This window comes from Eptatretus burgeri, chromosome 2 (assembly GCF_056783735.1).
Source record: "Eptatretus burgeri isolate ZD-2024b chromosome 2, Ebu_testis_v1, whole genome shotgun sequence".
NCBI lineage: Eukaryota > Metazoa > Chordata > Myxini > Myxiniformes > Myxinidae > Eptatretus > Eptatretus burgeri.
In genome coordinates this window covers 68,485,174-68,512,773 of record NC_140962.1, presented here as the reverse complement: position 1 = coordinate 68,512,773, position 27,600 = coordinate 68,485,174, and the positions used below count along the sequence as shown (strand labels likewise).

The following is a 27,600-nucleotide window of genomic DNA, read 5'->3' as shown; positions in this document are numbered from 1 at the left end:
TGGCCAGATGGAGGCCCCTGGAGTACTGGCGGAAAGTGGACGCAGCGACGCGCTGCTCCGGCGCATGCTCCCATACCTAACCTAACCTAACTAGTTCACTCTTTCTTCCAGCTTTTGGCACTCGAAGTGGCAGTGGTGCAGTCTCCAGATTAAAACTTGCTCAGAGCTGTAGTTAAATTTGCACCCTTCAAAGCTCAGATATCACAACAAAAAAGTTTTTGAACGTTTTTTAAAACGTGTATGAATATATAAATTAACTACCATGCTCTTCCAGCCAAACAAAACTGCAGAAAGCAACCAAGAAAAGCTACACAAAGTAAGCCCTCTGCTCAGAGCCGGCATGTCCTATAGGCAGTCCAGGCATTCTGCCTCGGGCCCCCCAACCGCTAAGTTTTCTTGGTGCCCAAAAATACCTGAAATGGACAAGCCCATTTTCTTATTTTCAATAATTTTTTTTGATGAACTTTGAGCAAGTGAATTGTGTTTTTGCAAGCAGCAGGAAGGTGCATTTTAAACCCAAAATATAACAGTGAAACCAAAAATAGTCATTTGCTTTTTTCATTATTATCATATAGAATCTGCATAAACATTTTAATGTATTTATTTCCAAAGCACTAGAACTGAGTTAGACCAACCAGATTCGGTTTTGGTTTGGTGGAAACTTTCACTTGCCTTGTGTTCATGGAGGGTGGTGGTGGGGGGGAGGGGTTTAGAGGCCCCCCAAATAAATTATTTCCTCGGGCCCCCTCGTGGCTAGAACTGGCACTACCTTTACTGTTTGAAACCATACCCAGGTTCCTTACCAGGGCTGATTTGCCAACAAGTGGTGAAAATGGTCCAGCGGCTGAAGGGACATGCAGCATTAGGATTCTCATTATGTGTTGCTTGTGAATATCTGCAGCTGTCGTGGAACCCAGGTCAGATTTGAAACAGTGAGGGACTTACCTTGTATAGTTTTTCTTGGTTGCTTTATGAAGCTTTGTTCGGCTGGAAGAGCATCCTTACTATAATCCACGGACCGCTGTTTGTGTGATTGTTTGGTGCGTTACTCCTACAGTTCTGGCCGAATTACATCCAGACTTGCTACAGAGGATCAGCATAACCTCAATTGATGTATAGGGGTATTTTTTATCTTTGCCAGTGGTCTTGGGGAGGGGGAGGGGGAGGGGGGGACGCAAATTCTCTATGTAAATGTGTATCATGTAGCGCCACCTCTAGGTGACGGAGCGTATTACAAGTCTCCACCATTTACAGTACAGTATTCCTGTCCCCACATTTTCCAGTGCTGTGTATTTTGAATTATAAGTGGTAGCAGGTGTGTTTTTGCTTGATGCACGTAACCCAGGTTATTTATTCTTCCTATACAGAGCTGTCACTTGCCAATACACCGCCCAAATAAAGTTATGTGTCAGAAGTACGTGCTGCGTCCTTGGAACAAGATCACCCATAGGGTGGGCACTCTGCTGGTGGGATTAATTTAAGGAAATCTGAGCCACTTGGGGTAATCAATTAGGTGAGAGCTCATTGTTTATTCCCTCCAATTACAGGTGAGAGATGTGATTGGGTCATTATATTTGTGTATGTATATTTTGTGGAAGTACAAGGGGGGGGGGGGTTGAGGATCCATAGATTGTGTTTAGTAGAGTACGGACCATGTGATCGTGTTGGTTAGATTTCCCCTTGTATCAGGATATTTGTCAGAAGTATAGGTTGTATTGTTAGGTGTAAACCTTAAGGTAGCATAAGGTTGTGTTGTGTAAATTCTGTAAGCAGGTGAGGCCGGTTGGAGGACTTGTGGATATCTAAAAGCACAGACAGTGCTTTGTGGAACATCATGGACGCTTTCAAGGACGCGTTATGGATGCGTCACGAGCAGACACAGCCACAGGATGAATGGCCTTGTGTGCTGTGGGGAGATGTCCTGGATGCTGTGGTGAAGCGCTGCTTCTACCCAGTGAAGTGGCCAATGGCGACCAGCTGTGGGCGGTCCGACCACTGTGGTAGAGCGCCGCCCCTCCTGGCGACCAGCTAATGGGGACCAGCTGTGGGCGGTCCCAGGGAATAATAAAAACTGGTGCGCGCTGTCTCTGCTTCTGTCACTCTCCACAAAAGGGCTGTGAGGAGAGTTGGGAGGACATCCCCGCATCGCCATCACACCGTTTCGTCTTCGTGCCCCGAGCCGCACTGCAGCCACAGCCAGCTCGTGCCTGCACAAGTCCTTGCCTGTTCAGTTCTTCTTTGTTGTCTGAGTCAGATAATTTTGCACTGTAAGCCTGGGTGAGGATTGAGTTATTTCTCCTGTATATAACATTGTGTGTCACATCATCCCTATATTTGTCTGTCAACCGTTTGGTTTGTTCCTTCTTATTTATAGCATCTTGTCTCTTCTTATCCCTGGTATTATTTTGGTAATAAACCATTTTGAACTCTCCACAGGGCCCATTTGAGACCCCTCACTAATCGTGTGCCCCCACATTTTCTCCAATAATCGTGGGGGAGAAGTCTCGTCTCTCCCATTTACCTTATGGCCCCTACTTTTCTGTAAGGCTTATGGGGGGGCCATGACGTGTGCACACTGTGCGCCATCTTCTTTTGACGCTCCAGGTCTTCCAAAAGACCTTGAGGGAGCATGACCATTCAGTACTATCTATACTCAGGGGGCCCAGATGTCTGCGGTCGCCATCATGCCACATCTGCTTGTCCCTCAGCTGAACCTGATCTGGAACCGTGCTCGCTAACTTATTGGGGAGTTGCCCTGGTTCCATCCTTCACTCGTCTGTTTCTAATGGTGGCTCCGCTCCTGGCATTATCTTCCCTTTTGTCCATGTTAACGCTCGCATGCCGTTCTCGCACTCACACTCGTGTACGCGCTCTCACTTTCACCCTCACTCTTGCCGGCACGCACAGGCGATGCGGCTTCGTCCTCCCTTGCCGGTAGTTTAACGGGCACCAGTGATTCCGGCGGTTTAGTGTCAGCCACGTATATCTGTGTCTTGGAGTGAGGTTCCGGCACAGGCAGCTCACATGGGAGACTCACACCACACCACACACATTCCGAAACACACACACACACACACACACACACACACACACACACACACACACACACACACAAACACACATTCCGACACACACACACAAACACACACGTCAAAATTCCATCTTACTTGCGTACGTAATAAATATAATTGAAACTCGATGAAAGGAGGAATTCTTCGATTTCGCTATTTTTGTATGAACAAACATGTCTGCAACGTCTTGCTCATGGCGGTGTATAAGGAAAGGGTTCACCAGCGTTGTTGTGTTGTCTCTGGATGTGTTTTTATAATTATTATTTAATTTTATCTTTAAATTCCCACACCTTTATTTTGAAGAAGGCGATGCGCAAACACAGTACGTGTGACGCTGCGTGTTCAGCCTCTTTTTTTGGAGGGGCGGGCGATTGATATTCCTGGAAATGAGAGCGAATGTCGCGCGCTGGCAGTGATTGGTGGAGGCGGGAACGGGAAGAGGAGTCTCGGCGCCGGTTTTATCCCATTCGATTCCTGTCATTACTCTTCTTCTTCTTCTTCTTCTTCTTCTTCTTCTTCTTCTTCTTCTTCTTCTTCTTCTTCTTCTTCTTCTTCTTCTTCTTCTTCTTCTTCTTCTTCTTCTTCTTCTTCTTCTTCTTCTTCTTCTTCTTCTTCTTCTTCTTCTTCTTGGTTGTTCGCTTCGACATGACGTTCATATAAACGTCGCGCTTTGCGCCTCGACTCATTTGACCTCGAGTTTGGAACGTACTTCGCTCGTGGTTTCGATTCGCCCTTTGCTGCCGTTTTCCCCTGTGGAAGCCGATTTGCCCGCAGCCACGATGCCGACCGTGAAGCTCGGTTATAAACGAGGTGATCGTGCTTTATTGACGGGTGTGGTTCATTGTCCAAAGGCCGTTTCGTGGGCCCCTCGTGGAGATCGCGCCGTTCACCGTCCCCGCTTCGCCAGATGTTGTTGCGATCACGTGATCGGTGACGTGTTCTCGGTGTGACGTCCGCTCGTCCCACAAACGGACTTTGCCGGCCGAGCGACTCTGCTTGTTTGACCCTTCCCCGTGTGTCTTGCCGGCACATCCCGTTGCTCGTCCGTGTCCGCTGTTTGTTGTATCCATGAACACCCGGCTGTGGACGCTGCTTGCGGTCTCGTCGTTCCGCGTTCTGTGCTCCCAGCTCCCTCCTCTCCCTCTCCCTCTCCCTCTCGCTCTCGCTCGGTCACTGTTGTTTATTTTTGCTCTCAGTCCCCAAATGTTCGGAATCCCAAACTAGTAATTGGAAGAAAAATCAATTGAAGCCTTGAGGTGTGTGTGTGTGTGTGTGTGTGTGTGTGTGTGTGTGTGTGTGTGTGTGTGTGTGTGTGTGTGTGTGTGTGTGTGTGTGTGTGTGTGTGTGTGTGTGTTTTCAAGTGTAAAAGTTGTATTATTATTATTTTGTTGTTCACTGCACTTTTCGAGCTGTCGATTTTAACAGCTGTTCCAGGTCCAATGTAACTGATTGTTCCTTCAGGTTGAGTTGCCAACTCACCTGGAGTATGCAGGCGACCGATGTCAGCAGGTAAGATGTCACTCCCTCGGTTTGGATGTGAATGCTCTTTTATCGTTAGCTTTTCAGTTTTTAGAATTTAATATACTGGAAGCACCTGTTACCTTCAGGAGCATTGGCAAGTCATTGTTCCCCACCCCCCCCCCAACCACCCCACTTCACCTTGTCGGGGTGGGGAAGGGGTATTTTATTTATTTATTTTAAAATTAAATTTGCCCATGACATGACTGGGGTGCCACCAACACGTGAATGTAAATCGCGACGTGTCTCTTTCCCCCCTCACTTAAGGAGGATGGGGGTGGGTGGAGGTTGCTTGTGCCTATGACCTGACCATGGGTACCATCATCATGTCTGCAAAAAGTTATGGAAATCGAGTCACCTCTGGGATATATATATATTTTTCCATACACTGTCGAGGCTCATATGAGACCTCACACAGAACGTACAACAAGGGGGGGGGGCATGAGACAAGAGGGGTGGGAGAAGGAAGGACAAAACACTGAACAGAGACATTAGGAGATCTGTGGAAGGGAGAGGGATGGAGTGGGGAACACTTGAAGGTGGGTTTGGGGTGGATTAACGGGGGTAGAAATGATCATGATTTTGGATGGGGGAAGATAAGAGATGGTGGTGAACAGCTGGCTTGAAGACATGAAGGGAAGAATACGATTGAAGAAAATGTGGAAGTTGGTTCAACAAGTAGAAAAAAACTGCGGTGGGGTGGTGGTGGGGGGGGGGGGTCAGGGGGTGGACAAAGTATGGAAAGTGCGAAGGGTGCAAGACCACAAAGGAGGTGGAAGAAGACAGAGCCCACCAAACTGCCTGTGATGGTGAAGTGATAGGCACATAGACGAAGCTTCATCACAGAAGGTTCCAATAATCCTGAAGGCCTTTGTTTCCATGGTATCACTATGAGTAATGTGAGGGGCAGGCGTGCCAGCCCAGAAGGGGACAGCAATACTCCATCAAGCTGTGGACGAAGGCCTTGGAGGTGAATAGGAGTTCAGGAGTGCCAAGAAAGGACTTTGTATGATGGACTACACCCAGTTTGGAAGGAGGCTGGCTTTAGAAGCCAACTTTGAAATGTGGATTACCCAAGAAAGATCATGGCTGATAGCGAGACCCAGGAGTTTGAATGACTGAACTTCCTCAAGAGGATTGTTTGTAAAGTAGATGGGGTGGGGTGGGGTGGTGGGTGCTTGATCGGAGAGAAAGAGAGTGAGAGATTTGTCAGGATTGAAAGACATATTCGAAGTGTTTGACCAGATTGTGATTTTGTCAATGTCTGAAGAGAGGGAAGAGGCTACAACCTGCCTGTCTGAAGGACAAGGGATGTCATGGTACATGGTGGAGTCATCAGAAAATAGATAAAGAGGATTTTCCAGAGAGATAAAGATTAGGAATTGGACTCTGCCCAGAACAGTGCCTTGGGGAATTCCAGCCTTGACAGGGAAAGGCGATGAAAGGACTGTGTTGAGAGCCCATAGGGGAGAACAGTACTCCATCAAGTTGCGGACGAAAGCTTTGTATGTGGTCAGGAGCTCAGGTGGGCCCCGGAAGGACTTTGCACGACGGAAGCTTCCCAGTCGGCGACTGGTTTGGAGGCCAGGTTGGAAATGTGGCTTTCCAGGAAAGGTCATGGCAGATGGTGAGACCCTGAAGCTTGAATAAAAGGACTTCTTCCAGAGGATTGTTGAGAAAGTATGGGCGGGGGCGGGGGGGGGTTCCAGACAGTCGTTTTGGAGAGACATAGTGAGATTTGTTAGGATTGAAAGACATGTTCCACGTGTTGGACTTGTTTGTGATTTTATTATTAGAGTCTGAGAGATCGTTGATGAAAACCAGAAAAAGAACAGGGCCCAGAATGCTGCCTTGAGGAACTCCAGCCTGGACAGGAAGAGAGAATGAGAGAATCCATTAAAGGCCACACGTTGGCTGCGACAGGAGAGGAAGTCTGTGAGCCGTGAGTGGAGATGTCCTTGGATACCACAGGAAGAGAGTTTCGTGAGCAGGGTAGGTTGCCAGACCGTATCGAAGGCATGCGATATGTCTCGGGATATGGCTCTGATTTCATGTCCGGCATTGAGGACCTAAATCCATTGTTGGGAAAGCAGAAGTAGAACATCCAGGGTAGAGTGACCTGGTCTGTATCCAAATTGATAATCGAAAATCAAGCCATTGGAGAAGAGGAAGGATTTAATGCTTGAAGCGATGATGCACTCCATAACCTTGCTGATGATTGGTCGAAGGCTGACCGGTCTGTAGTTGCAGGGATCTGTTTTTTACCTTTTTTATGCAGGGTGGTAATGTTTACTGATTTCCAAGCAGATGTCAGATGACTTTCAGCAAATGAGAGGGTGAATAGAACAGAGAGAGGGTGAGCAACAACTGCAGAGCGTGTTTTTTAGGACACGTGGGCTGATGCCGTCTGGACCAGTTGCATAATCTGAGTCGAGGTTTGACAGCAAGCTCTCCACTTTGTATGAGGAAAAGGACACAGAGTCCATGAACAGCTGGGTGCGACTGGGGAAGCTGGATCCAGAAAGTGATGGGTTTGGGACACAAGATTTAGAAGTAAACACGGAGTTTCGACATTCAGCCTTTTCACGCGCAGTCAGCTGTGCGGCCAACTTGAGACGAGATTGGATATGACAGAGAGAGATTGAGATTCTTTGAAAGAATTCCCAGGACGAGTTGATGTCTGAGGAAGTAGAGACGAGAGACCAGTCTTGAAGTTTGATAGCTGCTTAAAGTCCCTGTCAGTTGGGCTGAGTGAAATTCCCGACTGTTGCGCTGATGTGGTTCTGGAACAACAGCCAGCCATATGAGATGCGATGAGATGTTTACTTTGACAAGCATGTGGTCAACCGATTGGATCGGAGGAGGAACAGCAGACATTTTCAAGAAAATTTGTCAAAATCAGATCCAGAAGAGATGGAGTTCCATTGGTTGAGATCCGGGTTGGGAAGTTGACGATCGTGTCAGCCCCAATGAGTCGCAAACGTCATTTTGCTGAAGTGCCAGGTTAGAGATGTACCCACACCCAGCCAACTGGCATGGTGACAATTGAAGTCACCACATATGAAGAAGAGAGAGTTTGGATGAGAGGATAGAAGTTGGTCCATGTTTTCAGAGAGCAAGATGTAAATAGTCATTGTTTGGTGGATGGTACAACACGCATATAAACATGAGGTGGGAGTGGAGAGGAAGCCATAGCCTGAGGTATTGCTGGGGTGTGGAGGAGAGAGGGCAGTGCATTGTGAGTTAGGCCTAAGTCACATTTGCTCTACGGTGAGGATACGGCAGCCGTACGCCCTCTGAATTGACAGAAACGTGCGGCGGCCGCAGAGTTTCTGTGGTGGCCTCAGGGTGGCCCGACACCGTTTGGCTATATTTTACAGGCCGTAATGTCGCCGTGGAATTATAATGCGGAGTTATAACTTCTTTCATTTCGACGTTCGCCATAGCAATTCGACAAGCCGAAAAAAAAGAACTGGTTAAAAAAAAAACCCACTCGTTACCGTCCGTCTGGCCTCACATTCGCCTTAGGGTCCCCCTGCGGTCCCCCTCCGGTCGCCTTGCAGTCGCCTTGCGGGCACCTTGCGTCTGCCTTGAAAATTCTATGGCCGCCGCAGGAACGCCCTAAGGTCACCGTGCGACATCAAATCAAAGACCGTACGGCAACCCCACGTTTTCGGTCTCCACAATTTATAAATACGCCGTGCGGCTCCCCGAAAAATAAAAACATGTGATTGCTACATTGTGTGACCGTGGAAATACTGTGGGCGCCGTATAATTGCTAGTAGCCGTAAATTTTGTAGACCATACGGCCGCCGTGCCAAATGTGACTTCGGCCTTAGGAATGGAGTTTTTGATGAAGAGAGCAACTCCGCCATCAGGACTAGGCTCAGGTCTGTCACACCGGAGGATGGAGTAACTTGGGAGTCATAGACATCTTGAAAGAGGAAAGTTTCTGTTAAGCAGATTATGTCTGGTTTGTCAGTCGCAACCTGTATGGAAAGATATGTCAAGTTTGAGCGAAGCCCCGGATGTTTGAAGTCCACACTGTTGAGGAAGAGGGATGGGAGGAGGTTTTGGGTGCAGGGGAGGGGGAGAGAAGGAGGTAAGGAGAGTTGTTCAAAGAGCTTGGGGAAAGGGCCGGATGAGTTGAAAAGGCTCGTTGGTGATGGGTTGAGGTGCAGTGGGGTGGAATGAGAGAGCGGACAGTTGAAGATTGAAGGTGGAGGAGTGATGAGATGGAAGAGAGAGGGTGGGGGAAGGATGAAGTTTTCTGGATGAGGGGGGGCGAAACTTTGGGGGGGAAACTTTGGGGAGGGGAGTTTTTGAGGAAGGCTTGGAGGGTGAAGAGTGTGAAGGTTGCTTTGAGAGGGAATGGAGACGATGACAGCAGGCACAGCCAAAGTGCAGGAGGGCGATGGGAGTGGTGGGGAGAGGGGAAGGATGAAACTTGGTAGAGGTATGGTGAAGAAGTGAGTGGGCAGGGGGTGGTACAAGATTTGAGCGGTTCGGAAGAGGGGAAGGTGTGCTGAGAGAAAGGAAGCAGCATGTTTGTGGTGATGAGTGTAGACAGACAGACAGACAGACAGACAGACAGACAGACATCTGTTCAGTTAGAATGGAGCCTGCAGATGTTGGAACACCATAGACTTTGGGGAAACAGAAGAGGAGCTGATACTGAAACAGAAGACAGTGAAGAGGTGCCAAGAACGGAGGTAGGATGAGGGGCAAGGTGGGAGGGGTAAGGAGAGGGGATAACAGGTGAGGGGTTAAGAGGAGGTAGATTTCAGTAGGTGTGGTGAATTGGCACTGAAGTTGGAAAAAAAGGACGATTGATGGAACACGAACATGCATTGCAAGCTGGGATTTAAAACGTCTTAGTCAGAGATTCGAATTTTCTGATGAAGATTACGTAGCATTAGGTAAAGGAAAGGTTGAAGAAAAAAATTGTGAAGGTGTATGGTGAATTTGTGTCGGCAAAAGTAGAAGATGGTAGATCGGTCGAGGAAGGAGGAAGAAGAGTCAGTACAGAAGTCCCGTGGTTACTTGGGGTACAATGTGAGGGAAATGGTATATTTTGTTTTTGTTGCTTAAAAAAAAAAAAAAAATATATATATATATATATATATATATATATATATATATATATATATATATATATATATAATGCAAGACATGAAACAGAGGCTATAGTGAGGAGGGATAGAAGGAGGGAAAAGTGGAGAAAATATAAACTTGGGGTAAAAAGAAGGAAATGCGCACAGACAGGATGAAGGGTCGGCCTCAAGGAAACGTGAAAAGACGTCAAAAACTCAACAATTTGCACAAGTTTTAACACAAGACTGAACTAGAAACGCACAGTAAACAGAGATAACAAAATGACCAGAAAACTTTTCTTTGAGAATGCCTGCAGAGACCCTGAAGAGCAACCGCCACCGTCGCTCAAGAACCGAAAGTAAAATTGTTCGATTCCCGGTTATAAACCGTCATCTTATTGCATCAGAGTATGCTATTATTTGGGGCCGTGGGATATTTATCGAGCCATCACATCTCTGAACTAGAGAGTTCATAGATCACCTCACTGTGTGCAGTCTTGCCAATCGAGGACATATGTGGGGTCTGCGAGCGGAAAATTTGATCGGTGGTGGTGATGTAAACTGCCGTAATATTTTGTCCAAGTCCTGATAAACGGAAGGGTTTTGAAAGTGCTCAGGAGGCAATTTGTGTTCCACAGTGTTCAAGTATCTAATTATATTGAAATAAAGTAAAGATTGTAAAAGCTGTAGAAAAAAAAAAGGTTATTCAGAAGTTTTCCGTGCTTGATACAGTGTCTTTTGCACCACCTTATCGAACACATTTCGTTGGTTCTTTGTTCCTGTTGTGTGTGTCCTTTATAACATCCTTTAAAAAAAACCTAAGTTTATTGTTTGGAATGATTTTTTTTTTCACTGCCGTACAGGCAGACAAACTAAAAAGTATTCTCGCTCCTCTCTGCGTATGCTTGATCGCGACGAGTTTGAAGTCGAAGTACTGTAAAACTGCAGGTTTGTGTTATGATTCGTGTTCTAGGTATAGCATTCAATTGAAATGAAGTTGTTCCTCGATCACATACTGACGTTTGAAGATGGACGGACGGACAGACAAAATGAACCATTTGCTAAAAGTGAACTAATTAGCTTCACGCGCATGGGATAATTATAATTGGCCAAATAAAATATCCCATGGTACCTTTCAAACGAGGAGGCCATACTTTACTGGCACTTTGGCAAAAATCAAAATTCCTCCTGTAATCCACAGGGACACTCCGTCTGCAGCATGCAAACCTGCCACCACGTTCGGTACACACGCGTGCGGCATATTATTCTACTTTGGTTAACGTTCGATGTGTACGAGTAGTTAAAAGGTCGAGACATTGTGGGAGCAACACGGTGATCACAGGGCAAAAAAAAAATTATGATGCATTTTAATAACGAGCTCATGAGAAATTTAGAGCAAGGAGTACGGCTGATCGGAGTGAAGAGGAGGATGAATGAGCACCCCAGCCCACAATGTGCAGCAGTCATGTGACTTTGGGAGCTGATCTTGACGAGCGAGTATCCCAGGGCAGGCTGGACATCGATTGTACTCGAGAGTTGCAATATAATCGAGTTTCGTTGAAACATTTAATTTTCCTCATTCGAAAGACTTTTGTTATTGATCACAAAGTTGTCAGCAAAAAGCAATTAATAATAATAATTAATGTAACTTTCCTCGTTGAGGTCAACTGTGTACTGTTCTTGCTTCACACAGCTTGTCAGGTGTTGTGAAGGAGGATCACGGTGTGTTACTCCTGTGGTCCCAGGACGACGATGGCTGCCAGCCACAGCTGGTCAGTCTTCCAGATGAAATTTCTGTGATACAAGCAGTTGTTGGGCAGGCACATGGTCTTCTGCTGGGTCAAGGTGGGTCTGAACCTGAATCGATTTAAGAGAGAACCCAGTCCTCTTACCTATTCGATTGTAGGTCGTGCTAATTGTACGACTAACTTCAAACAGGGTATTTCGCCACGGTGAATGCCCTGTTATAAAAGATGTAACGTCCACAATCAAAATTCTTATAATGCATACTCTTCACCCCTCCTGTAGGATTGTTTGCCTGCTGGTGGCACAATTTCAGAGAGTGGTAGATTTTAAGTCTGATTGTCAGAGATTAAACCCAGACGAGAAGCACACTGGGAACTGAACTTCTGTGATGTTGCAAATGTACTCGACCTTGCTCATTTTCAACGCCATTCAGTTTAGATGAATGGCAATAAAGAACACAATGTCTGAAATGCAGATGACAGTCATCTTGATGCATTTCAGATATTTGTGTTTTACCTGTGCTCTCTTATGCACAGATCCATCCCGTCTTGTCCACAGTTATCCGACCCGTCTTCTCGGCCATGGAACACTGATTCCTGTTGTGAGGCAGTTAATCTGACATGACGTACGTTCTCTTCCTGGAAAGGAACCCGACTGAAGGCAATCTCAGATCATTTCACAAAGACTTGTCGTGTGTGTGTGTGTGCGTTGGCGCGTCCGTTCTCACGAGAGCCAGAACACAACATCTGTCAAACCTCAAAAGTAAACTTTCAAACTTGTCTCTCTCTCTAAAACTTGGTGGCACCTTGTTAAGTCTGTCTCTGGAGTATGCTCCCCTTCCCGGTGTAAAATCTGATCCCCTTAACTGCAGACCTATCACCTTGCTTCCAATCATCAGCAAGGTCATGGAATCCATCATCGCAGTTGATATGAAATCCTTCCTTTTTCTCCAACAACCTCATCTCACATCACCAATTTGGTTTCAGACCAGGTCACTCCACTTTAGACAAGCTGCTTCTACTCGCCCAACGATGGATGGAGACACTCGATGTCGGACATGAGATCAGGGCCGTCTCTGGACAGATCTTGAGCTTTCAATACAGTCTGGCATCCTCCTGTGCTCTCAAAAGTCTCTGCTTATGACATCCACGATCAACTCCACAAACAGCTTACTGACTTCCTCTACTCTCATAGTCAATGTGTGGCTCTCAACACAGTCCTCTCATCTCCTCTCCCTGTCAAGGCTGGAGTTCCCCAAGGCACTGTTCTGGGCCGAGTCCAATTCCTAATCTTCATCTCTCTGGAAAATCCTCTTTATCTATTTTCTGATGACTCCACCATGTGCCGTGACATCCCTCGTCCTTCAGACAGGCAGGTTGCAGCCTCTTCCCTCTCTTCAGACCTTGACAAAATCACAATCTGGTCAAACACTTCGAATATGTCTTTCAATCCTGACAAATCTCTCACTCTCTTTCTCTCTCTTTCTCTCTCTTTCTCTCTCTTTCTCTCTCTTTCTCTCTCTTTCTCTCTCTTTCTCTCTCTTTCTCTCTCTTTCTCTCTCTTTCTCTCTCTTTCTCTCTCTTTCTCTCTCTTTCTCTCTCTTTCTCTCTCTTTCTCTCTCTTTCTCTCTCTTTCTCTCTCTTTCTCTCTCTTTCTCTCTCTTTCTCTCTCTTTCTCTCTCTTTCTCTCTCTTTCTCTCTCTTTCTCTCTCTTTCTCTCTCTTTCTCTCTCTTTCTCTCTCTTTCTCTCTCTTTCTCTCTCTTTCTCTCTCTTTCTCTCTCTTCTCTCTCTTTCTCTCTCTTTCTCTCTCTTTCTCTCTCTTTCTCTCTCTTTCTCTCTCTTTCTCTCTCTTTCTCTCTCTTTCTCTCTCTTTCTCTCTCTTTCTCTCTCTTTCTCTCTCTTTCTCTCTCTTTCTCTCTCTTTCTCTCCCATCTGGCACCCCCTCCCCCACCCCCATCTACTTTCCAAGCAATCCTCTTGAGGAAGTTCAGTCATTCAAACTCATGGGTCTCGCTATCAGCCATGGTCTTTCTTGGGTAATCCACATTTCAAAGTTGGCTTCCAAAGCCAGCCTCCTTCCAAACTGGGTGTAGTCCATCATACAAAGTCCTTCCTTGGCACTCCTGAACTCCTATTCACCTCCAAGGCCTTCATCCACAGCTTGATGGAGTATTGCTCTCCCCTTCTGGGCTGGTGCCCCTGCCCCTCACCTTACTCATAGTGATACCATGGAAACCAAGGCCTTCAGGATTATTGGAATCTTCTGTGATGAAGCTTCGTCTATGTACCTATCACTTCACCATCACAGGCAGTTTGGTGGTCTCTGTCTTCTTCCACCTCCTTTGTGGTCTTGCACCCTTTGCTCTTTCCATACTTTGTCCACCCCCTGGACCCCCCACCACCCCACCCCCAGTTTTTTTGTTTTTCTTCTGCTTGTTGCACCAACTTTCCACATTTTCTTCAATCGTATTCTTCCCTTCATGTCTTCAAGACAACTGTTCACCAGTATCTCAGATCGTCCCCAATCCAAACGCATGATCTTTTCTGCCCTCGTTAACCGCCCCGCCCCACCCGACCCAAATCCCTCCTCCTTCCAAATTTCCAGGTTTCCTTCTGTGTCCATCTTGTCCATCCTACGCATCCTCATCCCCTCATTCTTCCCCACACCCATTGTTTGTCCAAGTTTCCCTCTATTTTGTCCTTCAACCCTGATTTTGGTCTCCCCCCACCCCACCCCCATTTCTGCTGTTCCTCGTGATTTGTTGCATCCTCCATCCGTTCAGTGTTCTCGCTCTTCCACGAGCCTTGACTCCGTATACAAAAATAAGTACGAGCTTGTTACGATACTCTGGTCATTCTTTTCAAATGTGGAATGTAAGTGTTTTGCAAAAGTCTAATTTGATGTCCATATGTGAGCAGAATCCTATTGTTGTTACGATGATATTGAAATTGTACAAATGTAAAATTGATATATTTATTAAAAAAAAAAAAACTACAATGGGGTTGCACATGTCGTAGCACATGAAAATGTGTATTCTCAATGTGGTTGTCTTCATCAGGTGGGCAGTTGTACGGCTTTGAACGGCTTTCTCCTTCGAAACCTGATCACCTGTTGAAGACAACTGACTCGCTGGCAGAAGCTGATGAAAAATGCCAGGCAAGGCATGTTCTGCTCAAAGACTTGCAGGAGACCTTTCCTGAGGGGAGAGAAAACTCACCATTTTCTGATGCTGTGGACAATGATGATGACTTGAGCTCAAAATTTGAAAACGGAGAGGGAGTGTCATTCTCATGGTTGCAGCCACAACCACTTGCTTCTCTTGTGGGTAGAGTCGTCATTTCTATTGCAACTGGAGTGTCCCATTGTGGAGTGGTGTGTCAAGATGGAGCTGTTTACATGTGGGGAAAAAATACAGAGGGGCAGTGTGGGATTCGTGACGTGCCATTTGTTGGCAAACCCACCACTTTAACCTTTCTTGGAGAAGGTTTGACACAAAGTTTCCAGAATGCTGGAGATATTAATGTGGCACAGCTCTCATGCGGTGAGAGCCACACGCTGGCCTTGACAAGGCAGGGGGAGTTGTGGTCATGGGGTACCGGACCACAAATTGGCCAGGGATCAGGTGTCAGCTTTTCACCTTGCCCCCATCTCGTCGAAGCATTGCGAGGCCGCAGTGTGCTGCAAGCAAGCTCTGGTGCACAACATAGTATTGCATTGGTGGAAGTCCTAACCGTCCTTCCGAGCTTGGAGCCTGACCGGTGCGGAAAATGTCAACAGCTAGTTGTCACCATGACGGATACCGAGGATCATGTGCTAATCTCCGATGAACACTATTGCTTAGAACGGGGCAAGATCTGTTTAATGCCTGAGAATCAGAGCATGGTTGACTTTGTGGTGGAATCGGATGGGAATGGACAGGGCTTATTGGAGCCAGTGTCAGGAGAGCAGGATAATTCTTCGGTGGGAAGATCATGTTCTCAAAGCATGGATGGGGTTGAGAATGTGATGCTTCCGTCGTCTGCGGTCTCGCTGGAGAGAGTGGCTTCGGACGGAGATAAAACCCTTGGAGACGGGACAAACCGGCAGGTGGTTTATTTTTATTATTTTTTTTGTAAAATTGCTTCGTTGTTGATTTCCTTTGTGACATTCTAATATCGATACATGAAAGCACAGGAAGAAGCCCTTCGACCAGTTGATTCTGTTTGTCAGCACTGCATTTGCTTAAGGAGGCAGGATAGTTCAGCGTCAGTATGTTTGCTTCTGATCTGTTTCGGTGTGGATTTTTATCGCCACGTTTTTTGAAAAAAGAATTGGGGGATATTGTTAATCGGGTCTGTCTGTTTCACGCTATCTCGTCCTAAACTGTTGGGCAGAAATTCACCAAACTCGGTAGTTATGATCACCATAATATGGCAAGAAGGTGCAAGCGCAGTCATTTTGGGCTGCGTCCCCTGGGGCAGGGTCAAAAAGGTCAAACGCTGAAAAATGCAATTACGGGCACATTTTGAACATCTTTTAATGAAGCTTTGTAAATGTAATCAACATTGGGGGAGGGAGGCATGAAATGTGGTGGTTTTTTTTTTTTTTGTATTTGATACCTGGGGATGAGGTCTTCGGGTCACATGGCTCAACACAGGAAAAAAATTAACTCAATTTAACATTGGGTCATTCTTGGTGGAACATTTTGCCATCTTTCAACGTAGCTTTACGTAGGAAGCGTGAGTATTTGCGATGGCGTGCCATCGACTTCGCTCCAGTGTAAATGTGCAGTGAATACAACTACGAACTGTTTTTTGTGAACACAGCAGGATTTTTATTACCTCCGCCACCGCAGGTGAAGGTGGTTATGTTTTCACCCCTTTGTCTGTCTGTTAATTGCTGGAATCCTTTGGATTTCGGCAATTATGTTGGTCTGTTGTGTGTGTCATTCTGTGTGTCTGTCTGTCTGTTGGGTCGCCGAAATAGGTGACCCTTATTGTTAGTAATTCTGTCTGTTTGGATGTTTGTTCGTTTGTCATCAGCATAATTGGTAGAAATCGTGGGCGGATTTTGACCAAACTCGGGTGGTAGGTACATCTTATGACTGAGTGCTTTGGAAATTGTGATGGTTGCTCGGGACGCTTTGGTTCCTTAGCAACAACCGAAATACCTTCAAAATCGGTAACGTTCATGTGAAATCAATTCCGAAAGCCATTATCCCACGTAGGGTAATGAAATTTGGCAGGAATGATCTACAGGTGATGCTCTATCAAATATATTCCGGTTTTTTGTGCTATATGGAATACTTTACCCGCAGCGCCCCCTACAATTAAGGTATGCGCGAAAATTAAAGGCCCCCGAGCGACCAGGTGAGTGCATCGATATGAATGAAACTTTGCAGGTTCATGGTACTCAATGAGTACTACAACTTTGCCTCAGGACATATTGACCGATTTCGCTTAGGTCAGGGGTCAAAGGTCAATTAGTGCAAAAACGGATAATATGCGAGAGCTGGAGGTGTCTTCGCGCCAAATGCTACTCCTCCTAGGGTTATGGTCGGATGGTCATGAAAATTCACACTCATCGTCTGGAATACATTGTGCACAAACGATCGAGCCGGATTTTCGATTTAGATCTTTGTTCACCCGCAGCACCCCCTCGAACTTTGGGGATTTTCGATTCCAAACCGCATTTTCGGTACTTTTCATTCAAATGGATACCGAGTAGTTATCAGTCGATGGAACTGGATGAGATTTGATATGCATAATCTTAAGGTGATTCCCTATCCGCTATATGACATCCATTTTGTTCTGTATCTTGTAGTTTCCATGCTCGGCGACCCAACGCCGCCTACCGGCTTGTCTGTCTGTGTGTTTGTTTACCCTGTAGCAGCCACACCGTTTCAGCGATCATGACCAAACTGGGTATAGACGTCGGCCATGGTCCAACTTAGACACTTGTCGTTTTTGGTGAATCCAGGTCAAAGGTCAAGGTCACCGAAAAACCGAATTTCTTATTTTCGCAAGAACGTCCACTAAAATGGTCATATCGACTTCAAACAAAATCCAAAATGTGCATCTTCCAATTCTGCATCCAACCATATGTCTCAATGGGGTGTCGCACCAACACCCTTCTTTGCGGTCGGGTCAAAAATTTCAAATTGCGATTAAAAACACCATTTCAAGTCCGATTGACTTCCAAGTTATGATCATGACCAAACTAAGTGCTATAACTCATTAAACAGTAGCACTACCGATTTGTAAGAACCAAATGGATTTCCAGGTTTTTGTTTTTTCAGAGATCATGGAGATATGACAAAGTTATTCCGGCAATTCCTTGCTCAACGAGCAATTTCGTTTGTTTGTGTACAGGATATCTCAAAAAGTTGACAGATCCGGATGAAATTTTGTGGACAGGTTCGGCGTGTGACAAGGACGAACTGATTAGATTTTGGTGAAGATCCGGATCTGGATCCAACTACGAGAATTTTTAACCGATTCTTCACCATTGAGAAATCGGGCCAAAAACGATATATCGCACGATATCTCAAAAAGTTTGAGACGGATTCGGACGAAACTTGGTGGACGGGTTGGGTGTGCTGCAAGGACAAATTGATTCAATTATGTGAAGATCTGACTCCAAATCTGGATACGAGAATTATATATTTTTAAAAAAGTGATTCTTCGCCATTGAGAGATCGGGCCAAAAACGATATTGTACTGTATAGCATGATATTTCAAAATGTATTGTGCCCGATATGTTCTCGTGAATCAGGTATTACGTGTCGGAGTTATGCGCTCTACCGAGTGCTCTTCTAGTTGTCAATATTTCTATTTTCGGGATACTTTGTTGGTGGCCTGTTTGGCATTTTCTGTTCCGTAAACAGTATTGTGGATGAGTGTTTGTCTGACTGAGCACTTGGATTGTGATGATGGAATCCCAGGTTTAAATCCCATGAAACTTGTTTATTTTACCATTGTCTTTTAATCTTGTAATTTGTGTGATCTCCTTTTCTTGTCGATGTGCAAGCTTGTCCAGGAGCCTCAGACACTAAAATGTAATGTTAATGTACTTTTTTTGTAAGAGTACTGGGTAATCCCCTCTCAATGTTTGTCCCCCTCCTGCTTATGTGATCCTTTGTGTAGTGGTAAATCGTATCTCGACATTCGTTTTTACTCTAGTTTCTGGCACGAGACCGGAATGATATTTATTGTTTCATTTGAGCTTGAACATGCAAGTAATCCTTCCGGAGGCTCCTGTGAGCTGTAATTTTTGATGACCTATAATCCCACCCCAAATGGTTCTTCCTCTTCTATTTATGTGCAGCACATAGCTGTGACTAGCATTATTGATTGGGGGTGCAGCTGTGCCACTGATGCAGTGTCTCCTTCAGGTTAGAGCAGGATTTTGGAATTTTGCCAGGGTGTCCGCAACAGCTCGCTGACTTGTCACAAAGGACACCGTGGGATATTCATTCTCCATCGACTCAAGCTGGCAGATGAGATGCCCAGTTTAACGTCCATCCGAAGGACGGCGCACACACACCGATGCCTGCCCCGGCATGCGAAACACCAGGATGATAGTTTATACCCAGGCTCGACAGCTCGGAGGCTAGTGCGCATACCTCTCAGCTATCCTGCCAGCCCACGTTCCCCCTCCCCTTCCCCTTCACAAATTGTTGTGTGTGAATTTGAAGAATGTTTTTTTTAGCATGTTTAAAAAAAGTTGTGTGGAGAGCTATCTTTTCATTCATTTGATTTGGTGTGTCCCCCTTTATACAGCCAGATTGTCGCAGCTTAGACGGTGCAGTGGGTGCTGAAGCCCCAACCGTACTACCAACATTGTGGAACCGAAAGTATTGGAGCTTGGTGGACATGCGTGCCGTACGTGATGAGTGCAGCCGCAGACTATCTTTGCCCAGCCTCCTGTCTAACCTTGCCCAAGGTAGGACTCGTGTGATTGTGACATTCTGTGATGTTGTCCTCTTCATTCATGTGACATTAATTATTTGATCACAGTTCCCTCAATGGTGCGACGTGGAGAGCCGCACTCTGCTTCAGTATCCAATCCTCGGGGTTCAAGTTCCGATCTGCAGCACGTTGACGAGTCGAGCCTTCTGACAGAAGTATGGAGCTGGGGTGATGGAGCCATGGGGCAGCTTGGCCTTGGAGACCTCTGTCCAAGGTAAGAGTAACTCACAATGTTCAAATAGCCAATGGACATTCCAAAAAATAAAAATACATTTGGCATATCCAGTCAAGCTTTGATTGAGTTGCATTTCTTTAAGTTTTATCCTGTTTCTGGTTTTTTTTTTTTCTTTCTGTAACGTACGGCAGATGGCAGCCGGTGTGTGTGAAGGCGGCTGGTCGACGTGAGGTTGTGAAAGTGGCAGCTGGAGCAAAACATTCTCTCGCATTGACCAGCCGTGGACAGGTGAAACCATCCTCCCCATGAAATTGGAAGGTGTTTTTAAATCGGGACTTCCTGTCAGTATCTTGTGCTCATTCTGAAATATTGTGTGTGTGTGTGTGTGTGCACGTGTGCTTGTGTACAAAGGACTGTTTTTAATCTTTGGTGGGGGGGGGGGAGCAAATTCTCAATGTAAATGTGTATCGTGTAATGCCATTCCAGGTGGGAGAGGTTGTTACAAGTCACCACCCTTTCCAGGATTCCTGTCCCCATGTTTTCAGTGCAGTTAGGTGTTTTGAATTTAATGTTTGCCATCATAACAAATTGATAACGTACCCCCCTGCGCTCCCGTGGGGACTGGGTGCCTCTCGTGTTTGTAATTTGCATCACCATCTCTGCAGAAGTTTGTCGTCTCCTATTAACGGCAACAGTCATTGCACCTCTTCAAATAGTGCTCAATATATTGTTGCGAATTCGCGCCCGCCGGCGTGCGAACGGCCACGTAACTCGAATCGCGGCACGTCGCCCACCGTACGGACAATTCTGTCGTGACCCTCTTGGACCAACGCCGGGAGCTAGTCACGGGTGGGCCTTTCGACCTCACCACAATCGTGCCAATCGGCCACCCGCGTAGGATAGGGTTGTTCGCCAAACTCGACCTACCTAAGTACCCACGTGGATGGTAAACCGGGCGATCGTACCTCGCCACAGGTCGACTCTGGACACGAGCCGCTTGGGCGGCCCGTTCCGTACTATCGGGATAACCGAGCGGTGTTATCGTCGACCTGGACGGTTCAGATTAATTACTGGGAGGTTGCACTCACTACGAACCCCTTACGTGAAGCAGGATGGAGAGTCAATAAAAAGGAAGGAGACGAAGCGAAACGGGCACAGTTCAACATGCAAGCACTTTATTACGTGACACACGGAAAGCACGTATATACAGCCATACAGAATCAAAATGCACATAAAGCAAATGTAAGGGTTAAAACTGACTACGTGCACACACGGCAACACTTATACAGTTTTACTTCACAGACGGCGCCAACACACATTTACACAAAAGCAAAGGAAAGAAGCCACCCTCACAGACAAGGAGGCAGACAGGCCCGTAGGCCAAATGTGCGCGTGACCTGGAGGAGCGGCCAGGTCCGCGAGACCGGGGAGGTCTTACCCGCGTCGTCGTGATGCGTTGGCGAGCAAGCCGCAAAATGGCCGCGCCGCTGTGCCCCGACTCTGTGCCCCTTGGCGGGTTTTGTTGGCACCACGTTTGGGGTGGGAACGGGGCCCCCTTTTGCACTATCTCAGCGCTGGGGAAAGGGGGGATTGTTAATCCCCTGGGGGAGGGGAGTGGCTGGCTGGCTTGGGCCCCGCGACGAGAAGAGCGATCCCCACACCACAGCCTCGTCGCCTTCTTGCCTCGGACCCGAGCTCCCTTGCTTGCAGTTCCACCGCGCGCACTCGACTCAACTCTGCCAACGCAACGCTCCTTGTTCCCAAAAGCAACTTCTCGACGACACTCTCCAAGCAACTCCAAAACCCAACTCTCTCGATTCGCCTTGCGCTCGCCTTTTTATAGGCGGCAGGAGCAGCCAATATGCAAATTTTAGGATCACAACGCGATTGGAGGCGGGGCCACACCGCCCCCCCCCCCCGGTCAGCCATTGGTCGGGCAAAAATGGGCGTGAACCTCTCCTGATCCTAAAATTTGCACATACGGACTTCACATACATACGCTTGGAGGCGGGGCCAAGCCGCCCCGCACTCGCCAATTGGACGGAGGAGAAGTGGGCGTGAAACGCTTCTGATCCGAATTTTCCCCTCGGAAAGGCCATTCGCGCTCGCGGCTCTGTGCGTTCGGCACCAATCGCCGAACGGGCCCGAGACAGCCCGTGGTCTTCTGTGGTGAGGGTTGGCGTTGTGGTTGTTGTCTGCGGGTTGGAGCGTGGTTGTAGTTGGTGACGATGGCTGGCGTGGTGGTTAAGGTGGTTGTTGTGTGATGGCGGTTGAGACGTGGTTGGTTCAAAATAACGACAGAAAAGAAAAAATGGCGAACTCAAAGCATCGCAGCCTGGATGAATCACATAAATTCCCTCTATACAATGGGTTTGGGCTAACTCCACAAGTACTTACAGAGATATCTCACCTGAGGGCCCTTTCTGGTGTAATGCGAATTTCCACAGCCGTAACAATATATACAGTATTATCAAAGTTACAATTCAATTTGTCGGTGCTGATGTTGGCTGGTGATCACTTTACCGTTTTAACTTTCTCTGGAGGATGACCAGAAAGGCAGAAACCTTTGTTCAGCTGACACTTGCAAACGTATTGATGTGGATCGCTCTTCCCAGCAGTCTTCAGAGTGAATTGTCAGCATTTTTGGTGTGATGCTTCCTTGACGGCCTGCCATTCATCAATCCAAAATAAAAACTTTCGTCTTGCACTACCATGTTTAGAAATACTTTGTGCAAAAGGAAATGTCCATTATTACCCTCGCTGGAGGAGAGGCTATTGCATTTGGGTCCGTTTGTTTGTCCGTGTCTGTCTGTTTCTCCGCACAAAACTTTAGTTTTTTTTCTCCACAACCGCTTGTCAGATTGAGACAAAATTTTCACCATCGGAGCGACGACTCATTTGGAATGTTTTCATGATAAATATGACGTCGTAGGTCCACGTGGTGTGGCAGCCATGGTGGAAAAACTTTGGACCTCAATCTCTGAAACCGCACCAAGGAAAAAATTGAAACTTGGCACGTGGCAGTACTCCTCATGGGGAATGAATGTGATGCTTTGATGTCACAGGTGCCTTCATGATGATGTCATAATTGCATATTTAGAATGCTACGTCTGATCTGTATGAAAATTGAGGGTCATCTCTGGATGAAATGGTCGAAAGAGAAAAATTTGATGTCGTTGGTCTCGTGATTCGGCAGCCATATTGTTGCTTTAAAAAAAAAGCTTCAAAAATCTTCTCTGAAGTGGCTGAACAGATTGAGGTGAAACTTTACACATATGACCACCTATCCATGAGGAACAAATGCTTTACACACATGATGTCGTATGTCACATGATTTTGCAGCCATATTGGATTTACCCTAAAACCTCTAAAAAAATCTCGAACAGCTGGACAGATCGAGGGGAACTTCACACAAATGTTCCCCAAGCCTTGGGTGTCCAAGCTTAAGGAATAATTGATCGCTCACAGGGTTTGGCCGCCATATTGGATTGAAGAAAAATATTAAATAATGTTTTCTCTGGAACCACTTGATCAATAGATATTAAACTTCACAATTATGATCTCGTCGCGATGGGGAAGATATGTTTTAAATTTCAACTTTATCAGACACTTCGTCTGACAGCCAGAATTATTTAATGTTTTGATCTGGGCTCTTGTTTTTTAAATATTTTTAAAATATTTATTTATTTCTTTTTAAATAAGACTCACTTGGCTGTGCCTGGATGTGGTTGAGGGTAGAGGAGTGGCAGCTGAAATGTGAATCCTTTCCAGGTTCCTCCTGATGACTTAATCTTTGCTTTTTCCTTCTTTTGGTTCCTTCTGATTACTCCAATGCAAGACTGTACCTATTTGGTCTTCCATTTGATTTGAATTGAATAGTAATAAATGTCATGGGTCAGGGTCAGGTGTCCGATCAAAGCGGTACCTCTTGGTACCCGGTCATCCCGAACAGCAGTTATAAAGTGGCAGTTCTAGTTATGTCTTTTATTAATTACGCCACATAAAATACACCACACAAAACAAGTCCTGGCGAGGGTCTGCAATCTCTGATTGCTCTTTCTTCCTGAAAACTGTTGTCGAAATGCACAAGCAGGGCACATACTGAAATCGCAAACAACAACTTGTCTTCCATCAAACATCAAGTAATTACAATTGGATGGTGATTCTGTCATTGAAGTCGTATATTATTCAGGAGATTATACATAAATGAGAAGTTGTAAAATGTAAATGTGTTTGTTTTGAATCCGATCCCTTTACTTTACACAGAGTGTTCCACCTTGTTTTCATGTTTCCATATTCGATTATCATTACATGTTTGTCAAACATTCCTACAAATATCCTGTATGTAAACCCCCCCCCCCACTCTCCCCCATTAATGGGCCAAGTTGTTTGGTTGCCTATAATGGTTTCAGTTTCTATGCAAGTCGATTTGTGGGTTGGCAGCATGACCTGGAGGTATGCACACTCGCCTCTAAGCTGTCTAGCCTGGGTTTGAATCCTGACCCAGGTATAAACTGCCATCCTAGTTTTTCTTTTGAACGGGCACTCCATCTGCCAGCATTAGTTGGTAGGCATTAAATATCCCACGGTGTCCTTCACGAAGCGTCGACGAACCAGCATCATGAACATCTATCTATAATTGTGTGTGTGTGTGTGTGTGTGTGTGTGTGTGTGTGTGTGTGTGTGTGTGTGTGTGTGTGTGTGTGTGTGTGTGTGTGTGTGTGTGTGTGTGTGTGTGTGTGTGTGTGTGTGTGTGTGTGTGTGTGTGTGTGTGTGTGTGTGTGTCTGTGACCGCTGTTTCTCGACAACCACTGGTCCGATCTAATTGAAACTTGCCAGGTATATTGCTGGGGACCTGAGTATGTGCCTTTTCAAGGTTTGATAGTAATCAGACAAGTGCTTCCCAAGTTATGGCCATTTATTTACCAAACCAATGACATGACACGTGGCTGCGTAGGCCGGTGCTCGGCCGGCCGACGACGTCACAGGCCGTGCCAGGTACATGGCAGCGAATGTCAAGGCAAGCAAAGACAGGGAGGTAAACCTAATTTTAATTAACTCTGTGTATGGAAGTGTGGTTGTCGTGAGAACGCGAGAGCGAAAGAATGGCCTGTGTGGTTGTCGTTTCTGGTTCGCGGTTTGAAAGTTATTATTTTTTGTTTTTTTCTATCTATAATTCCAGCTGTCTGTCTCTGTCTGTCTGTCTGTCTGTCTGTCTGTCTGTCTGTCTGTCTGTCTGTCTGTCTGTCTCTGTGACCGCTGTTTCTCGACAACCATTGGTCCGATCTAATTGAAACTTGCCAGGTATATTGCTGGGGACCTGAGGATGTGCCTTTTCAAGGTTTGATATTAATCGGACAAGTGCTTCCCAAGTTATGGCCATTTATTTACCAACCAATGACATGACACGTTGATGCGTAGGCCGGTGCTCGGCCGGCCGACGACGTCACAGGCCGTGCCAGGTACATGGCAGCGAATGTCATGGCAAGCAAAGACAGGGAGGTAAACCTAATTTTAATTAACTCTGTGTATGGAAGTGTGGTTGTCGTGAGAATGCGAGAGCGAAAGAATGGCCTGTGTGGTTGTCGTTTCTGGTTCGCGGTTTGAAAGTTATTATTATTTTTTGGTTTTTTCTATCTATAATTCCAGGTGTGTGTGTGTGTGTGTGTGTGTGTGTGTGTGTGTGTGTGTGTGTGTGTGTGTGTGTGTGTGTGTGTGTGTGTGTGTGTGTGTGTGTGTGTGTGTGTGTGTGTGTGTGTGTGTGTGAATGTGTGTGTCTGTGACCGCTGTTTCTCGACAACCATTGGTCCGATCTAATTGAAACTTGCCAGGTATATTGCTGGGGACCTGATGTGCCTTTTCAAGGTTTGATATTAATCGGACAAGTGCTTCCCAAGTTATGGCCATTTATTTACCAACCAATGACATGACACGTTGCTGCGTAGGCTGGTGCTCTGCCGGCCGACGATGACGTCACGGGCCGTGCCGGTTACATTGCAGCGAATGTCATGGCAAGCAAAGATAGGGAGGTAAACTTGATTTTAATTAACTCTGTGTGTGGAAGTGTGGTTGTCGTGAGAATGTGAGAGCGAAGGAACGGCCTGTGTGGTTGTCGTTTCTGTCTCGCGGTTTGAAAGTTATTTTATTACTTACGAAATCTAAAGATTTCGTAAGTATATTGATGACTTCCGTCCTCTGTGTGTGTGTTTGTGTGTTTGTTTGTCGGCATGATAACTCGAACGGAAGAAGCTACCAATGTCAAATTACACCACTTGATTCAGGAGGGAGATTGCTCGCGCTGATTAGATTTTGGTCAAAATCGGTCAAAGGTCAAGGTCACAGTGAGGTCAAACATTCGATTTTTGATTGTTTGGTACAGAATCATCGTAGAAACTTCTGGTTTGCGTCGCTACCTTCTCCAGAGACAGGTTTTATTAGACAAGGTCAGTGGTCAAGTTGACGATTTCGTAAGTACCAGTCTATGACTGCTTGTTTTATTATTATTATTATTATTATTATTATTATTATTATTATTTTTGCACGTACGGGCACGTGAGAGCAAAGGAACGGCCTGTGTGGTTGTTGTTTCTGGCACGCGGTTTGAAAGTTTTATTTTTTTTTTATTTTTTATTTTTTTTGTTATTGTTTGTTTGCACGTACGGCCACGCACCTACGGGCACGCACTGGTATTATAAATTCCTGCCCTAACCAGCAGAGGGAATCGCATCAGTGGCACAGCCACCCCCTCTGCCAATGATTCCACCCTGCAGCCTTGTGCTGCATATGAATGAAGAAGTTACTTTGTTACATTCTACTGTATATATGTCCATACATCGTCAATAATGTTTACTATCTGGAATTTGTGAAGGCTGAGCAATCGTTGGGTGTGTTCCATTTGCCTATTTACAGTCGACAATGTTACACCCCCATTTTCTGCATGCTTGGAGTTGTTTACCTTGCTGGATGACGAACCCATGCCTGCCAACTCCTTTGGTTGAGGGAATGCATGATGGATCAGAATCTGTCAACAGTCAACTTGCTATAAATTTTGGATGATTGTCACGAGATGCGATGGTTACCTTAATCGATCCTTTCACAGCAGCAGCAGGCGGGAGTCTTCAAACATTCCGTTTATTCAGCACACCGAATGCGGCACCGCACACGCACCAACTCAGGGCTTCTCTTCCCTTCTTTTCTCCTTCCCATTTATACTCGCCATCGAGAAATCCTCCCTCAGTAAGGGTTCTTCCTTCTCCAAGGAGCTCATGCTTTCCAGGCGTTTTTTAAATCCAGAAGTAACTAAAATTCTCGCACCTCGGCGATTTCTTCGACACTGGTCAAAGGCTAATCCCACATGTTACAACCTGGTACCTTTGACACCAAACTTAAAAAAAAAAAACAGCTCTGCAAACATTACACAATCGTATATTACAACGTGCTAGTTTTTGGATTGAACTTTTGGCGTACCAGTGTCACCCTCCCACTGTACCCATCCACCTCCCAACAGACATGCAAGTAGTTTGTGATTGTGTGATGGACAGCACCAAACATGTTGCGATGCTCTTCATGCTTCAATGTCGATGTTTTACATCGAGTCCGATTCCATTCGACTCGCCACCGTTGAACAAACTTGTTCATCATTGCCAAATGTGACTTAGATTAATCTTTAAGGATCGCATCTGTCGCTTTGATCATCCCGTTGTGTGTGTGCTCCCATGCCCATTTCAGCCATCTGGTTTGGTTTCCCTTTCTCATAAGCATTGTTTTCGAACAGCTGCTCATTGATGAGGGATTACCTTTTTGCTGGTTTCTTGTCGTGTGTTTTGGTTCTTGAAATAACATCCACACTTGTACTTGCAACAAGGTCGTCGGCAAGATTGTACTGGACCATAATCATGTTATTTTAGGAATACACCCTGAGATGCTTGTCATCGCTCGAAAGAAATGTTTGAAGGATCTAAGATTCGTGGAGGAGATGCAACCCAAATCACCCACAGACACATGCAGATAAATACACGAGACAACACCTGATTTGATTTTAGACAAA

General features: G+C 46.0%; 1 protein-coding gene across 9 annotated transcripts in view; it reads left to right on the top strand.

The window, feature by feature from the left end:
* The first annotated feature begins 3,659 nt into the window (after window positions 1-3,659).
* Window positions 3,660-27,600, top strand: part of ALS2 (alsin Rho guanine nucleotide exchange factor ALS2) — a 276,431-nt gene continuing 252,490 nt past the window's right edge. For 2 of the 9 annotated variants that reach the window (XM_085869622.1, XM_085869617.1), the window contains exons 1-7: window positions 3,663-4,327; window positions 4,533-4,580; window positions 11,376-11,527; window positions 14,488-15,515; window positions 19,190-19,352; window positions 19,427-19,592; window positions 19,745-19,841. In XM_085869622.1, coding sequence (XP_085725748.1) covers window positions 4,558-4,580; window positions 11,376-11,527; window positions 14,488-15,515; window positions 19,190-19,352; window positions 19,427-19,592; window positions 19,745-19,841 — 1,629 coding nt within the window. In that variant the 5' untranslated portion in view covers window positions 3,663-4,327; window positions 4,533-4,557. Of the gene's footprint in view, window positions 4,328-4,352; window positions 4,581-11,375; window positions 11,528-14,487; window positions 15,516-19,189; window positions 19,353-19,426; window positions 19,593-19,744; window positions 19,842-27,600 lie in introns of those variants that run through there. The other 7 variants (XM_085869625.1, XM_085869624.1, XM_085869620.1 and 4 more) reach the window with 7 other exon arrangements.